The sequence below is a fragment of the Coptis chinensis genome, chromosome 4, assembly GCF_015680905.1.
Source record: "Coptis chinensis isolate HL-2020 chromosome 4, ASM1568090v1, whole genome shotgun sequence".
Lineage (NCBI taxonomy): Eukaryota > Viridiplantae > Streptophyta > Magnoliopsida > Ranunculales > Ranunculaceae > Coptis > Coptis chinensis.
This window is the reverse complement of record NC_141459.1, coordinates 45215203-45232437: the sequence shown is the minus strand read 5'-3', so window position 1 is coordinate 45232437 and position 17235 is coordinate 45215203. Positions and strand designations below refer to the sequence as shown.

The 17235-nt window shown below is 37.3% G+C and overlaps 3 protein-coding genes across 4 annotated transcripts; 1 reads left to right on the top strand and 2 right to left on the bottom strand.

The window, feature by feature from the left end:
- Nucleotides 1-2228: 2228 nt before the first annotated feature.
- On the bottom strand, nt 2229-4847 carry EXT-LIKE (hydroxyproline-rich glycoprotein family protein). Its single transcript, XM_086556913.1, has 6 exons — nt 4688-4847; nt 4511-4611; nt 4326-4435; nt 4151-4226; nt 3805-3945; nt 2229-3083 (listed from the first exon to the last, which is right to left on the bottom strand). Exons 1-6 carry the CDS (start codon nt 4779-4781, stop codon nt 2397-2399), a joined length of 1209 nt encoding a protein of 402 aa, XP_086413039.1. The 5' UTR covers nt 4782-4847; the 3' UTR covers nt 2229-2396.
- Nucleotides 4848-5115: 268 nt separating this feature from the next.
- Nucleotides 5116-12001, bottom strand: LOC147503663 (65-kDa microtubule-associated protein 1-like). Of its 2 annotated transcripts, none has more exons than XM_086556911.1 (11): nt 11871-12001; nt 10789-10844; nt 10595-10683; nt 10272-10475; nt 9821-10078; nt 9484-9699; nt 8873-9028; nt 7424-7735; nt 6204-6291; nt 5730-5878; nt 5116-5662 (listed from the first exon to the last, which is right to left on the bottom strand). In XM_086556911.1, exons 3-11 carry the CDS (start codon nt 10664-10666, stop codon nt 5351-5353), a joined length of 1767 nt encoding a protein of 588 aa, XP_086413037.1. In that variant the 5' UTR covers nt 10667-10683; nt 10789-10844; nt 11871-12001; the 3' UTR covers nt 5116-5350. The 2 variants fall into 2 exon arrangements, with proteins under 2 accessions (XP_086413037.1, XP_086413038.1); XM_086556912.1 differs by having other exon boundaries at nt 11850-11937.
- Nucleotides 12002-14650: 2649 nt separating this feature from the next.
- On the top strand, nt 14651-17033 carry LOC147503662 (uncharacterized). Its single transcript, XM_086604924.1, has 5 exons — nt 14651-14831; nt 15206-15783; nt 15887-15967; nt 16232-16285; nt 16338-17033. The coding sequence occupies exons 1-5, from the start codon at nt 14651-14653 to the stop codon at nt 17031-17033; spliced, it is 1590 nt and encodes a 529-aa protein (XP_086461050.1).
- The last annotated feature ends 202 nt before the right edge of the window (nt 17034-17235 follow it).

Below are 17235 nucleotides of genomic sequence, written 5' to 3'. Positions count from 1 at the left end.
TCGGAACGAATATACTTCAAAGGCTTCCCTGTCTCTCTTTCCACCATGCTATGGAAAGTCTTGAACACGCCAAGTACTTCATCCTTAGTCTTCAGACTATATGCCCATATCTTTCTTGTTCATAGGTGTTGTCTAGCAAATTTGTGGATTTGTCTAGCAGCGGCTAAAAATAAGTTTCATAAGACGGATGGCAGAGCGTTAAATTGCAACGGACGACAGAGTTTATGTTGTCTGTACTGTTCACTTTTTAGTGTTCATTGTTGTTGTTTAACCTTCTGTCATTATTCACTTAAAATAAACATTAAATGTGAACAGTGACCGTGAATAGTGACAAATGGCAAAAAGTTTTTCATCCGTCCACAAATTCCACAAAATGCTAAAAAAAACCCCATTGGATCGGTTTTGGCATGTCAAATTTGGGGTTGACAAGCTAAAAAATCTAAAATCCCTATGTGGCACCCTTTTAGTAGCACTCCATTGGACTTGCTCTAAGGATAGCAATTCATTTTTTGTGGTGCAGAGAGTAACTCTCCAGGTCATATCAAGGGAAAAAGTAACGCTCTAAACCAACTTTTTTTTTAATCACTCATAAGGACTGGTCAGATGAAAGGTCAAGTATACTCTTAACGCGAAATTAAAAATGGCTCGGGTAGATGAAAAGTCAAGCATGCCCCTGACGTGAAATAATAAACGGCCCGAAACGACCCAGTGTATATAGTATGAATAATGATTGTTCATACTTATTTGGAGTATGAACAATCAATGTTCATACATCAACATAAGCTATGAACAATCACTGTTCATACCTTAACATAATGTATGATCAGTAAAAACACCTATTGGAGTATGAACAATGATTGTTCATACATATTTTGGGTATGAACAATCAATGTTCATACCTCAACATGAGCTATGAACAATAATCATTGTTCATACCTATTTGGAGTATGAACTATCAATGTTCATATTTCAACATAATGTATGATCAGTAAGAACACCTATTCGAGTATGAACAATCATTGTTTATAACTCAACATGAGCTATGAACAATCATTGTTCATACATTAATATATTGTATGAGGTATGTTCACCTATTTGAGTTGGACAATCATTGTTCATGCCTATTTGGGTTGTTCATACCTTAACATGAGCTATGAACATTCATTGTTCATACCTATTTAGGGTATGAACAATCACTGTTCATACCTCAATATGAGATATGAACAATCATTGTTCATACATTTTTGGGGTATGATGAACAATTAATGTTCATACCTTAACATAATATATGATAAGTAAGAATACCTATTGAAGTATGAACAATCATTGTTTATACCTCAACATGAGTTCTGAACAATCATTGTTCATACATTAATATATTGTATGAGGTACGTTCACCTATTTGGTTATGAACAATCATTATTCATACATCAACATAAGGTATGAACACTCATTGTTTATAACCAAACGACATAAATGGTAAAATCGGAAAATATTTATTTCAAATCCAAGCTATTTGTCCTTACAGGTTATTTTCACTCGAAAAGTGGTTTTCAGGATTATTTTCACCCGAAAATTGTCCTTGAGAGTTATTAAAAATAAAAGCTCCAACAGTGATTTTCACTATAAAATGGGCCTTGGACCAATTTGTTATTGGTGGTGTGTACAGGGTTGTCCACGTTTTATTTTTGAAAGAAAATCTTTTTACAGCAGCGAAGTTAAAAATGGTAACCTTGTTCAGCAACGACTCTAAAATTACCAACAACTCTGAAATTGTCTTGATTGGCTACGCTTTTGTATACGTCCGTTGGTGTTCTTCAAGGCATCTATCATGTACACTAACCATTAGCCTGGAAAGTTTCCTAGAACACAAAATAAGCTAGTAATGGTTGCTCATCTACAGAGTTTCACTTTTAAACAAATTGCATGGAGCCAGAACGTGTTAGGCACTTAGACCACTGTATTAGGTATACAAGTTAAGTCGATTTCACTTGTAGTAGACATGTAGCTAGTGACGAAATGGTAAATAATGCAGAAACAGACCAACGGATTAAGAATCAGAGCATGGATCAAGATCAAGAATCAAAGTTGTTGTATGGCACCGAATCTCCTTCAAGCCCTTGGTACATGGTATAATTTGGAGCGAAACATGGTACAGCTGAAAATTCTATTGCATTTTGAGATATCACCGAAATTCTGATTATAGTCATCCTGATGGCAAGCAGATCTTTGGAGCGCTACGCAGTTTCTAACAATTTAATTAATCTAGGCCAAATTTAAAAGGAAACAACACACATAATGTGGGGAAATTAAGTAGCGAAATTTCCAGTGACCTGTACAAGAAATCAAAAGATGCCCAGAACTCCTAAACTGGAAACAATCAGACAACATAGTATTTAATGATTCGCTGATGGATTTGTTAACAATTCAAGTGACTTGCTTAGGAAGTCCACTGCAACAGCGACATCATCAAACGCCAATGCCCCAACAGCAAACCTTGCCGCCTTATGCGCTTCTACAATCTTCTCTGGAGGTGGCTGGTAATTACTGTCGTATTGAAATGTTTTGGCAGAAGGTGATGCAGTTTCTACATGCGCCCCGTTGCTACCAGTAGAACTGTATTGAGCAGTTGATTGGTAGTTCGTTGCAGGATGAGGTGACTGCTGAGGATAGGATACATCAGAGCCTTGGAAGTAAGGACTGTGTGTAGGAGCTGCTGGGAGGCTGTGGTCGTTAAAGCCAGGGTAAGACTGGAAATTAGGGTAAGAGAAGGAAGAGGATGGGAATTCTTGTGAAGGGTAATTTTGTGGTGGAAGGTGTGGGGATTCAGGCTGGTATGGTTGAGGGTGGTATGGCTGCGAATAAGAATTTTCTTGTCTGTTGGTTGCTGAAGGAAGTGAATGGAAATCATCACGAGGGTAATTAGAAGTTGGATAGGAAGGAGATGATGGAGGTATGCTTGATGGGTATGATGGAGGTGAAGTAGGCGTGTTTTGGTAGTTACCTTTTTCATGTGTCTGAGGTGGCACCTCGGCTCCTGTTTCTGGATGACTGGCAAACTCGTTTTCACTTGGGTTCAGATCCTGCAAGGTGGAAGAATGTTAGAACTTTCAGAAATATCTTTGCTCAAAGAATGAACAACAACTTAAAGATTTGATATGCATTGTTGCTTCCTCTCGAAAGGCAAGTTATAACCAGCCCAACCCAGGATAATATGGAATCACTAGAAACTGGGTAAAAATTATGCTACTTTCAAGTCCAAACAAGAAAAGCTTAATTACCATATATCAGGAAGAAAAACTTCTCCATTAAACAAAAATAAAAATACACTTCAAACACCACTTCCACATAGTGAGCTCAATCTCTACTGAATGGACTAGCTAAACAATGCTTACTCCCTATTTTTTTCTTCAACTTTTCCTCATATGCTACTCTTATTATTACAGTCGTTTAAAGGCTCCCATAGAATTAAGGGCTGGACAAATTGTACAACCGCCTCTTTGTACTCACAGCTCTGTAGGTACCCTTACAGAAAAGCTGCCCCATTCTCATACACTGAACTTGGTGTAATATTTTTTTAGGAATTAAAACACCCAACCTTCAAGTTATACTGTTGCTTAAAACTTATTATGATAATTTGTTTTGCTTTTTAGTAAAAAAAAATAACTGCAATCCATTGCCAAGTTGATTATTTTTAAGCGACAAACATCTAATTTTCTTGGCTTTTTTAGATTTTAGTAAATTTGAATTAATCATTTTATTCAACTAAATGGAGATAAGTCTGTAACTTAATTTGAACCATACATATGCAGTGCTTGGTGAACTCGAGGATGCTGACAGATCTATATCACCACCAGGGGGGCCAGGCACAGGTTTCCGCCCTTCTTTCAAAGCTTTTCTTATTTCTGCTGCTTTCCAAACAGCATACTTCTGCTTCTGCTCTAGCTGTCAAAGAAGAGGGTACCATTAATGTGAAACACTCTATACATCAATGTCATCAAATGCAAATCCCAAAACACTTCAAGAAATCAGTAGACAAACATCAGTGCCATACTTCATTCTTGTATAAAATCGAAGTGTCTATAAACTTAAAAAGGAGAACAAGTGAATGTGAGCATAAATTTAGAAAGAATTATAACTTGGAACTCACATCAGGCTGGAGTTCACCAAACTGGTTAAGTATCTCAAAGAAAATGCTTGCAGCGTAAAAAGCTTTCGCGGTATTTCTGCAACAAGTCCAGAAAGTTATTATAACAATGGCATATCAATGTGTAGTGTTCTGCCAATAAGATAATTTGATATAGAAAGTGAAGGATTTGACATACAGATCTGCACGCCCAGCCCGGTCTTGCTTATCGGCCTTTGCAAAGACATTTGAAGCAAAACCCTCCACATACAAGTTATCTTCAGGCCCCAACTTCAAAGACTTCTTATCCTGTAAAAATTGATGAAAATATTTATAGCAATGATGAGATGTATCTATAAACAATACATGTTCTAAAATGAGTACCTTTTCAAGCTGATTCATGAGGGAAACGAGGATAGAACTAGTAGTCTTGGTCCGGTCTTTTTGAGGAATACGAAGCCCTCTTTCCATCGCATATAATCGGCCTAAATAATTCAGCAATTAAATTTTTTTTTTTGTAAAAAAACAAAAGAAAAGTAAATAAGAGAAATTGATACGTACAGTAATAAGCGACGAGGAGTTCGTGTTTCTGCAACTCATCGGCTCTTTGTAGGTATGGCAATAGTTGCTTCGCTGGCTCGTTCTCGCTTCCCATGGAGATTTTTTTTTTTTTTTTTATTCAAGAAACGAGGAATAGTTGAAGAAGAAGTGGGACATCTTTATATTCTTGTCACGGCACCAAAATACGTTTTCGCCCCTTGATTTTTCATAAACCGTTAACTGTAGGGCGAAAATTTCCTATAAGGGGTAGAAGATGTGGCACGGTCCTATTGGTCTTCATCATTACTTTTTCCGGTTTTTAAGCCAACACGACGCAAAATCTTTCTGTTTCATCGTAATGAATTTCTTTCCTTCCGTCCTTGTTTTGTTTATACCCTACCATTTTTACTAAAATAAACGAAAATGAAGTTACAAGATAGGAGAAGAAATTGAAAAATGAAAACCAATTCTGTTATAATTCGTCAGATCCTGCATGACAACAGCCGCCTTATGAGTTATGATAAGGTTACCTAGAAGGCTACAACAGGAGAACATTGAAATCCTACTCTAACTATACTTCTTAATATGCCTTATGTAAACATAAAATATGCAGCCCCCCACCCCTAATCCTGTAATTAGACTACTAACAGTATAATGCAATGGTCGCTCCTCATTCACGTAGAATCATGGTGAAGCTGGAAAGGATTCGGTGTTGGACACATGGGAGGCAGCATCCTCTTTTTGTATGGCAACATAGTTCACAGGAGCTACTGGGCGAGTATTATCCCTCTTCCATTCTTTTGCTGTCGATCTTCCACCATTAGTGCTGCTCTGATGAGTGTTCATAGACAACCGTCTAGGAGTACCATTTGGCGTGCCTCCATTGGCTCGTGAGCCAGCCACCTTTTTCGGACCAATTGATTTGCTGGGAGTTGGCCTTGAGCCAAATAAAGCTTCTTGTTCCGTTGTCAATTGCTCATTAAACCGCTTCTGGTCCTGCACAAACATGACAATCAGAAAAATAACATATACATGAAAATACCAGCAGGTAGATCGCAATTACCCTCATTCTTTTCTTTTCTTCTTCTCTGTCGTGCCTGAGTAAGGCATACTCATCTAGCATGGCAAGCAGTGGAACACCATCATACGTAAATGCCGTGTCACGACCCTGCTCCCATGCCCGTGTCTTGGCAACCAAAGTGTCAACCAGAGCTACATGGCAGTAAAAACAGTAAACAACTTGATTAGGTAAGTTCCAAAAGCATGTCAGGCACTTAAGGAGAGGGTGGGGAATGGGAGGCGATACATAATAAGGACACTCCATTTTTCAGAAATACTCTCAGGCCAAGTCACACCAAGCCTTTTTGCCTAATCTTAGACACATGAGGACACATAATACGGACACAGTATGATTTGTCTTCTATCAGACACCACCTACACTGGTTGGACAATGGACACAAACACATGTCCGTCTGATTGTCACAGAGGGACGTGAAGACAATGATAAGCGAGCTTTAGTGTATTAGTGCTAAAATACCAGGAATTTTGTTCACCAGAATGCGAGCTTTCTCTGCACGCTTGAGATTTATGTGGGCACCTCTGCTGGCACTATACCTGTTATCATCCTGTGTCAGAAGTTCGTATCAGAAAGATTAGCTTACTTAAGACGAGCAAGTCGTCGTGGAAGTACTAACGTAAGAGGTCTTTAACATAATAACAAGATACACATATTTCAATTTACAAGCAGAAGATATGAAAAAATTCATCCATTTGGAGGCAGAAAATTGCAGGTTCTGGCAACATTAGTAACAATATATGACCATACTTAAATCTGGTGGATAAGGGAGTACTTTGTTAGGTATGATCTCCAGTTATACTAATCCACTACATGTGCCACAAATCTATGTGCAATGAATATAAGGGTATGTGAACCTTCAAAAGGACAAGACGGAGAGAAGAGACAGTAAATCTCATCGTCTAATGCATCCCATTACATTTGTTTGTCAAATCGTCAATAAGAACCGTATGAATAGTTTAAATGGTTAGATAAAGATACAAAAGATGATTGTCCTGAAAGGTCGCCATGGTGTATCTAATCAGTCGAGTAGCAACTTATGTAAGGATCAATGAATGTGAAGTTATATCCCTCTATGACTGGGGGGCTGGCACCATTCAACTAGAATTAGACTTTCAAAGCTGTGAACCTCAATGCTTCATTTGAATTTTAAATCTTGCTTTGGATTCCTCTAAACAGGGACCAACTCATGTCAGACCACAGTCCACACCAAAGACTCAGGAAACCTCTTATTTTATGTACTAATTGCAAAATAAGAGATAGCAATAGTGCATTACATGATTTCATCCCTATATTATACATGACCCTCTTAATGATAAATATTTGATACATATTTAGAAAGTTCCATGACCACTGTCATATTGATTTTACTAATAGATAAGTGCATTTGCATTAATGTATACTTACCAACATTATGGGGAGTCCACACATTGAATTTTTTTGGTTTTTTGCATTTAATTACATGTGTCAGTAAGTTCCCAATCATATTTGTTTTGCCTAATCCAATCCAACGTGACATACCCAACCAACACCTGTAGCACCATTCATAAAATTCAACAGTCTCCCTAAAATTCTGTTTCTCATGCAGGCCTGTTGACCAAGGTATTCCTCATTCTTATTTATATGGCATACACTAAATTAATGAAACATCAGATGAGAAACAGAAAGAGAGAACAAATTACCCGGTTGTAGTCTTCAAGCCAACTTTCTTCTTCACAAGCTGAAATCCACTTCTCAACCTTATCTAATATATCTTTTCTGCTGAGGGCCTCCTCTTTTGCTTTTACTATTCGATCATCCATGTCAGCCAATAAATCAGACGGGTCAACAGTACCAGAATCAATCAAAGCCATAATTTTTTCACGAGCAGCTTCTGCATCTATTTCTATGTGAGCATGTTCATATATCTTCTCAAGCTCAACTTGCCTCTTAAATGCGATCTCCTTCATTCTACTTGCTTTTAGTTTGTCAAGCCTTTGGACTTCCACTTCAGCCTACACGACATGAAATAGTGATAATGAGGGTCCAGAAAACTAAATCCACAAGAGTTCCCATATGGTAGTAATCCCGGAAACATGTAAAAGTTTGACCCAAATCAGGAAAAACTGAAAAACAAACTCTGGACAAAAAAAAAGGAAGAACAATATAACAAGTTAACAACCTTTGCACAGTAATACACTCTAAACAAAAGTTTACCCCATACCTCAGATGTATGTCATCAAGTATCTTTAAAGGCAAAAATACAAAAAAGTAACTGCCTAATTACTCATGGCCTAAAAATTCAAAAACCTATTATACCCCAATTAACAAAGGTGTAATACCCATAGTCCATCGCCACCAAAATCTTAACACTTAACTTAAGTGCATTGACATGCCCAACTAATATACACTTATTTCAATTCAAAATTCTCTATGATTTTTCTTTTTGTTCAGCAAGACTCATATCAATTGCACATGTGCACTCCAATAAAACTTTTAAAATCTTCATAATATATTTAAATTGTTCTTCTTAGTTTTTTTCCACAACTTCGTGAGATGGTATGGAGGTATTTATTTCATGCCGTTTCGAATGCTTTAGTGGGTTATATTCATCGATCATTTTTGAGTCTGGGATTTTTAATTTTCAAATTACAGCGATGTGAATTGGGAATCAATTAAATGAAGTTCCCATTAACTTTTTGATCTTGTGCTCTTCCAATATGACCTCTTGCTAGCTAATTGACAGTGATTTGACTGAATGTTCTCTCTACATTTTGTTTTTTTCATTGTCACTCCTATTTTAAGTGTCTCGTATGGGTGCTACAACCCAACATGGCAACATCCATTATCTGATATGTACGGCAGTCCGAGAACAGAAAGTGGGAGGGAGGAGGAGAAGGTGTAACTTGTAATGTATAGGGGTAGATTAGGTAATATACAATTTTTGGCGGTGAATTTATATATGTCAGCAGTGAATATATTAGCACCCTTACTCATGATAAAGAAAATTCACTTTATTAAGAGGAAATTTAAATTTATTAACAGGAGATTAACTAAAAACTCATGAAAAGAAAGGCTAAGTTTGTGACTATCACTGAATCCACTCAGATTGTAGTAGTCTGAAAATAAGCAGACTAGTATACGACACTAACCTGTTCGATCAAATCGAGAGCCAGAGCACCAGAGACAGTGACCTTGTCAACTGAAGCCGAGATGTTACAAGTAACATGATCAAACAAGTTTCGCTCCTCCATAGGGGTATCCATCAGGTTCCAAAGATCAGATAACTGAGCTGCTAGCTCTTGAAGCTGGAGAGAAATCTATCAGTATAGTTGTAAATAAACGCATGCATCAAACATCCAAATTAAGTCTGTCTGAATTTCTAAATTATCAAATGTCCATAATCTTTGCAGATCTCAGAGCATGGGACCTCAGAGCAACAGAAGTTATATATATAGATATGCTGAAGTAATTACCTTTTTATATCTCATCAAAGGTAAGTCAAGAAATAAAAACCGTAAGGGGTAAGGATTAAATTCTTTTAAGATCGATATCCAGTATTTGCTCAATGTTGATACTGTCAAAATCAATTATCCACACAAGAAGCTACACTAACAATTGTAATGTAAAAAAAATGTTCAAGCTGATAGCCCAAGTTTCCGTGAGCAGTAAGCAGCAGATCTTACGTTTGCAAGAGTTGGACAGATCAGGTCTGAAAGGCAAATTCAAGCAAAAGATACATCTAAGTTAACAAGATGATTACCTTTTGTAGCCGCTGCTTCTTGACATCTTTTAGCAGCGATACAGCTTTCGCTAGCTTTGAAAGAGTATCATCGCTAATGCTCTTGGATTGCACACCATTTGAGTCGTTTAAACTTGGGTGAATTTCAGAAATGTTACTGAAAAAATCCATCCCTAATACAGCACAAAGATCATGCACCGCGCTAACCAAGTTAAGGACCTTCTGCAATCTTTCACTCTGCCAGGTTAAAACGTGACGGGTTACACTTAGAGGTTGTTGAAAATATAAAAAACTTTCATTTCAAAGAACATAGAAGCCAGTTTAGAACTAAGGGATCAATCAACACAAATAATACTACCTTTTCTTTCTGAAGTTCTTGGAGCTGAGAATGAAATCCCTCCAACCTCTTTAGGGACAGGTCAGACTCATCAACCACAGGTTTCCCTGTATCTTCGGTACGCTTTAAGTTCCCAGCAATTTCTGCACATATTTTATAAATCTGTAATTGCACATCAGCGAACTCCATTGTTCTCTCCTCCTTCAGTTTCATTAATTTTTCCAACATTGGTGCTATAGCAGCAAGTTGCTCCTTGATTGTTCCTGTTGACCTGTCAGGCTGTATAAGCAAAAAAAAAAAAATTGTGAATGATGCTGTGACTACAATCTATGAAATTAAAGTATGTACCTACATATATATACATTACAAACACCACGACATGTTAGCACAGAATAAAGAAAGCATATACTGTGGTATGCTTCAGCTTGCATCTAAGAAGAAGGCATCATCGTACAGAGAAGTGTTTACTTACCAATCCAACAAGATTGTTCTCTCCAAGAGCTATAACCATATTAGAGAGTTCAGATCTGCCATCAGCCAAGGCCTGAAGAAGGCGTGCTCTTGACTTCGCAGCGTGGTCCACACTCCTCCTATAAACATCCAAGCAATCTTGCTCCAACTGAAGTAGCATTTTATCCCTTTCCTCATCACACTCACCAACTTCATCCCATATTTTCTGCAATTAGAACTCGTTGTTTTTATTTGTGTTGACCTTTGTCCCCAAACAACAAATAAGAAAGATATATGTATCATGAACACCAATTATGTCAGTTATGAAAGCCTAAAATGAACTACCTGCAATTGCTGCAACAATGATCCACATGTATTTCCTGCAACATGTGGATTCTGAACGTCCGCAATAGCCATCACAATCTCCCTTCAAACTACAATCTCATATGCAGTAGTGATCGAGGATTAAAAAGATAATTGCAGTGTACATAACAGGAAACATGAAACGGTCATAAACTGGAAAGGGCAAATGTACTCACCTTATAGATCAAGAGAATGTAGCACTTCACCATACAAGAGTACATACACCTATGAGCTTCACACCACAAGAAAAATCATAATTGAGTTGGTCACAAATAGAAACTAATAACTAAACCGTAAAAGACAATCTTAATAAGGCAATTCATTTTCTATTTTTACTTTCACAGCATTCCAAAAAAACCTCAACCCAAAAAAAATTTGTAACATTATACGGACTGAGGTATAATAATAAGTATGATATCAGTGACAAGTATAATTCTGGTACTGTCAGTACAATACAGAATATATGTCTCAATTTGTTGGCCAAAATCATATGCTAATTAGTTGAATACTTCATTACACATTCAAATTGATAAATGACTCTAACAAATTAATTGATTCTAACATAAGAAGAAAATTGTGGGACCAAAATGAGCTTTAAAGAGGATAACTCTTGAAAAATAAAATGTTAACTACGAAACAAACAAACATGTAATTAAATTATAAAATCAAATCAAATTCATTAAAAAATGACAAAACAATGATACTTCTAGACATACAACTCAAGCAGAATAACATTATTCCTCTTACAAACAGATTCATCCATGAGTTTCTTAATGCAATAGAGTATATTATATTATTACTGCCAGAGTACTTACAGATATTAAAACAGTTTAGACACATTAAATTCTCATTCACTTGACCAAAAAAATCAAAATTTTGAAACAATTTGCATGCAACAACAACATCAAAAATGGTAAACATCCACTATAAATAAGAACTGTTTTTTTTTTTGCTTGGTAAACATCCAATATAAATAAGAACTAGCAACACCATTAGCCATTATTATTAGATCACAACCAAGAGCAAAATTACTAAATAAGCCCACTCAAGTATATAGAAACATAAAAACACAACATTTATTATATTAAATAAAAATAACAAACAACAACTGATTCTAAACTACTATAACTGCTACTGATACTAGTACTAGTGGTAATGATTATTGATTCTTGAAAAAAGATATTATTAGTTAGTACATGGATTAGAAACAAGATAATGTGGATTAAAAAAAAGTTACTTTGATTAAAAGACTTATTACTTCGCTTTGACGAGAGTGAGTGAGAAAAAAGAATCGCTTCCTCGGACTGAAAAAGAAACAATGAGAATGAGATTGACCCCACCTATTATCTCATCGATCTGGTACTCCTGAGTTGAGACTTTCTTTACTTTGAGACGGACACGTGGTGAGAGAACTTTGTCTCATTTGCTGCTGGGCTATATCAGCACAGTACGGGCCCAATTCAGTTGGGCCACTGGTGAAAGAGAAGAAAATAAAATGGACTTCCCTCCAGATGTGCTTTGAGATTTGAGAACGACCAAATAAGACCTTGCATGAAACAAAAAGCGTTCGATCATTGTCACTGCTCTAATTAGTTCATCACTTTTCAACTTCACATTTTAAACTCCTCTCCCTCGTAAGATAGATTTGGATCTTCATCAACAGGGGTTACCCAATGTGAATCTTGGAAGCATGAACTCGTTGAACAAGAGGAATACCACATCCCTCAGTTTGGTAACAGCTCAGTTTCCTTCAGTTAGATATCGATAATCCCTAATTCTCTGTAAATCCCTAATTCTCAATCCCTAATTTCTAGTTTCTACAACTTCAATCAAATCAAATCCCTAATTATCAATCAAATCCCTAATTCTCTATTTCTCAAATCAAACTTATCAATCAAATCCCTAATTCTCAATCAGTGACACCAATTTATCAATAAAATCCCTAATTCTCAATCCCAAATTCTCAATCAAAACAATACATCTCAATCTCTTTGCTCAAAGCAATATATCAGTCCCACTGCTGGTTGAGGCGATATTCCATTTCTCAAACCACCGCCACTTTAACTTTAACTTTAAGCCTACTTTATTTAATTCTTAACAAGCCCATGATCAATAATAGCCCACCTTTCTATATGTCCATATATTCCTGGTAAAATCCTGCAATGCAAACATTGTCAGTTCAGGAATGACGCACCTCATTGGCTGTTATATCATCTTATTTTGATTGGCTGCTCGTGCTCTATATAAAACACACCAGATTCTGCATGTTGCCTAGCTGTGGCTATGGTTTCACGCTCGTGCTCTCTATCTCCAATATCTAAGTTTTTGTATCACTTTCATTGGGGGTTTACTTCTTTTGAATACGATGATTATGTTCTCTCTCAGAATGATTTTAACTTATAATGCACGACTTCTCCGTGGAGTTTTCCCTGCAGTTTGGGTTTCAAATCCTTTTGTGATTTGCCCGAGTTTACTTGTAATGATGTCCGCCTTAATCTAGACTCTTCTCCTCGGCTTAGTACGGGTTATGAGCTCAATGGGCAATGATGGTCTAAGGATAGAGGTTGCCATTTGGCGCTTTAGTTTCATAAAATGGAGATTATGGCTAGATTTTGGGGGTTTTATGCATCTGAGATGGACTTGTATGTATGGGTAAGTGATGAGGTGGTGTTGATACCTCTTGACCGTGAAGGATTGTGTTTGAATTTGGGTGATATAAGGTTATCGCCGAACTACGGGTTCTTCACACTTCTTCAAACAGAGATTCTTCACTTCCTTAGTTACATGAGCCCTACCACAACCAAGGTTACATCTTTTACCAACCACCCAAATTGTTGAACTTCTATCTATGGAATTTGTTTGCCAAGATGAGGATGCCTTATCTTGAACCACCAATGATAACCAGTTCGACAAAATGAAGAGTCTTTATGTAGGCCATAATAAGTCCACTCTCTTTGGTCGTGTTCTAGATGGCGAGAATGAATATGACAACTATAAAATCAGCTCGGAAAAAGCATGGTCTCCTTTCAAGATTGAAGACATGTAATCCGCGTACAAAGGGAAATATATCAAATTCGGATGGAGTCTCTGGTTTCCTTTGGATTGTTGCATTGTTGATATTTTATTTTTCAGATTATCTCATGGATGGATTTCTATGAAACCAATGACTTAAATTTCTCTAAGTTTTATGTGTGGATGCAGTTGCATAACTATCCTGATGTTTTTCTCGACAAGGAGATTATTGAGGGGAATTTGGTCGAAACTGGTTATTTTGATATGTCTGATCTTAAATTCCTAGAGTTGTATCCTAAGACGGAAACACAGCCTAATTGTGTCCGAGTTAAAGTGGTGCTGGATGTTCATGCACCAATTCCCCCTGGGTTTCTCATACCAGTATCCATAGATGGTGTTGACTGGATATCGTTTCTTTTTGAGTATCTCCCAGTTTTTTGTTTTAAGTGTGGCTTCATTGGACATAATTTTGCAACTTGTAAGGTAACTGAAGATACCCATGGTACTGATGTTCGAGTTTCTCCAGGTGGACAAAGGCTTCAATTTTACTCTTCCAAAACTCGCATGGTTCCAAAGCCATTTGGAGAGAGAAGTGTCTCTGGATTCTCATTGATGTTTAACCCTGATCTAAACAAACCTTTTCTTCCGATGATCAAAAATGTTGCTGACTCATCGGTTAATTCAAAGCGCACACCTGCTGAAAAGTTAAAAGCTCCTATGATCATTGATATATCGTCACCTCAACTGCCTGTGCATGAGGGTCCTCGCAATGAACCTGGATGTCATATTCTACATGATCACCTACCTATTGCAGTGGAAGCGCATAACCCCTGGACAAATGGGTTTTCAACTCAAATGGATTTCAATAATTTTCATACTGCATGAACTGGAATACCGCTGTTTTGCTTTCATATTGCAACCGACACTAAGAAGCTTCATTTCATTGATTTGGGTCGGTTACATAATCGAGATGATTACTCTTATAAAAGACAAGAGATATCACAAGGGGTTGCAGCCAAGGATAAGATGATACATGATCGGGAGAATGTCAATGAACTAGTTGATAGTTTCTTTGAGGCAGATCGCGAATCAAGAAGAAAAACTCCTATTCATGATGAAGGTGAGGTCGTGGTTGAACGCCCAAACACACAGCACAAGAGTTCTGCTGGGAAAGGCAAAAAGCTTCAGTCGGTTAAGGGTCCTGGCCGTAAGCAGGCCCCAAGGTTTCCATGAGTCTACTTGCTTGGAACAGTCGAGGGAGTGGCCGGCCTTCGATGATGGAAGAGCTGAAAAAAAAAATCAGAGTTGTCAGGCCTTTCTTTATGTTTGTTATGGAAACTAAGTGTTCTGTAAATAAAGGTGTCAGACTTATTAAAAGGTTAGGAGATTTCGAGTCTTTTGTAGTTCCAAGTCTGCGGTTTGTCCGGTGGGTTGTGGATCTTTTGGGAAAAATCGTGGTTGTAGATGTGTTGATGTATGATTCTGGTTCATTCATCGTAAAATAGCAAAGATAACCGAATGGGGTAAAGGAATGTTTCTTTTTGTCTCTTGTGTCTATGGTAATTCTAAATCTTGTGTTAGGAGATTACAAATGGCCTGTTCTTGCTATGTTTAAGCCTAACAATAATGAATCATGGTTGCTCATGGGAGATTTTAATGAAATAACTTGTCCAGAGGAAAAATGTGGGGGAAAACCTTTTAATTATCCTAAAGTGAGGTTTTTCTTGGATATGATTGATGAGTGTGAGCTGTTTGATTTAGGTTTTGTTGGTAGTATTTACACTTGGACAAATAAACGTAATGGGAGCCCGCGAATATGGGAACGAATTGATCGCATGATGGCAAATGAAGGTTGGCGTTCAACTTTCTCTGGCTGTAGAGTTCATCATGAGTTGGCCACCACTTCTGATCATAAGTTTCTGATTTTAAAATTGCTACAAGACCGGGTTATGATTAGAAGGCCGTTCAGGTTTGAAATAATGTGGGCGCAACATGATGGGTGTCAGGAACAGATAAGAGATGCCTTTCACAAGCAGTTGCAAGGTTCTCCTTCTTTTGTACTATGTAAGAAGCTGCAAAATTGTAAAGAGAATTTAAGATGGTGGAATAAACATGTTTTTGGAGATGTCGAACATAAGTTGGACCGGTTCTTCTCTGAGGTCGAGTGAGATTCAACGTTTGATAGAGAATCACAACGACACAGATGATTTATTCAGGGTGGAGAATGAATTGATGATGGAACATAATGATATTCTGGTACAGAAAGCAAATCATTGGGGGCAGAAAGCTTGTCTGGATTGGTTCCAATTTGGAGAACAGAACACAAGGTTCTACCATAATATGGTAAGTTGTCGTAGACAAACAAATTACATACACTCAATCAAAGATACTAATGGGGCCATTTTAACTGAACGGCGACAGATAGGGGATAGGCTCTGTGCTTTTTTTGAAGACACAATGACTACTTCGGACCCTGTTCTTACGTCTCCAGTTTTCAATGTTCCACCCGTCACTTGATTTAATCGAAAAAAGCAAATCTGTTAAAAGGAGTTGATACTGATGAAATTGTCAATGCTCTGAAGCATATGAAGCCTTTTAAATCTCCAGGACCGGATGGATATCGCATTCTTTTTCAGCATTTTGGAATTTGGTGGGGATCAAGTAAGTGCAACAAGAAAAAGTCTTTTTTCCTTTCGGGCTCTTTCTCCTGCAGCTAAATCATTCCTTCATTGCTTTAATTCCAAAAATCATGAATCCTTCTCTACCGGAACATTTTCGGCCAATCAGTTTGACAAATGTGGTTTATAAAATTATCTCTAAGATTATTGTCAATCGATTGAGACCTATCCTCCAAAGAATCATTGGTCCATTTCAGACTGCCTTCTTACCCAAGCGTAGTATTCATGACAATGTTTTGCTTGCAAATGAATTTTATCATAAGATAAGAGGCCATGGGAACAGAAAAGCGAAATATTTTGCTCTGAAGATTGATATGCAGAAAGCGTATGATAAAATTGAATGGAGTTTTCTGCGGGTGATGCTAGCTAAGTTCGACTTTCCGGTGGATTGGATTAACAAGATACTATTTTGTGTTCAGAATGTTTCTTATTCGGTGTTACTCAATGGTGCTGCACATGGTTTTTTTAAGCCATCTAGAGGACTAAGACAGGGTGATCCCCTGTCGCCCTATCTTTTTATTTTATGTTCAGAGCTACTATCTTTGAATTTCTTGAAACTGAACAGAGAAGGGCTTATACATGGTTGTAAATTGGGCAGATTCTGTCAACCGGTTTCTCACTTAATGTATGCGGATGATCCGTTAGTATTGGGTAAGTGTGGTTTTGAGGAGCAAAGATCATTTGAACAATCTGCTCAAGGAGATCTTGTAAAGTTTCAGTCGGACTATTAATAGAGCCAAGTCGCAAATAATTCATCACCCCAAATTGCATCGAAGGTTTGTTTACTTCTTGAGAAAAAGTTTCATGATGCCATCGACTTCGGTCATGCCACTGTACTTGGGAGTACCACATTTAACAGGCAAGGGTAGAGTTCAAAGGTTTTCTCCTCTTTTGGAAAGATTTCAAAGGAAACCCGCGTTTGGAAAGCGAGTT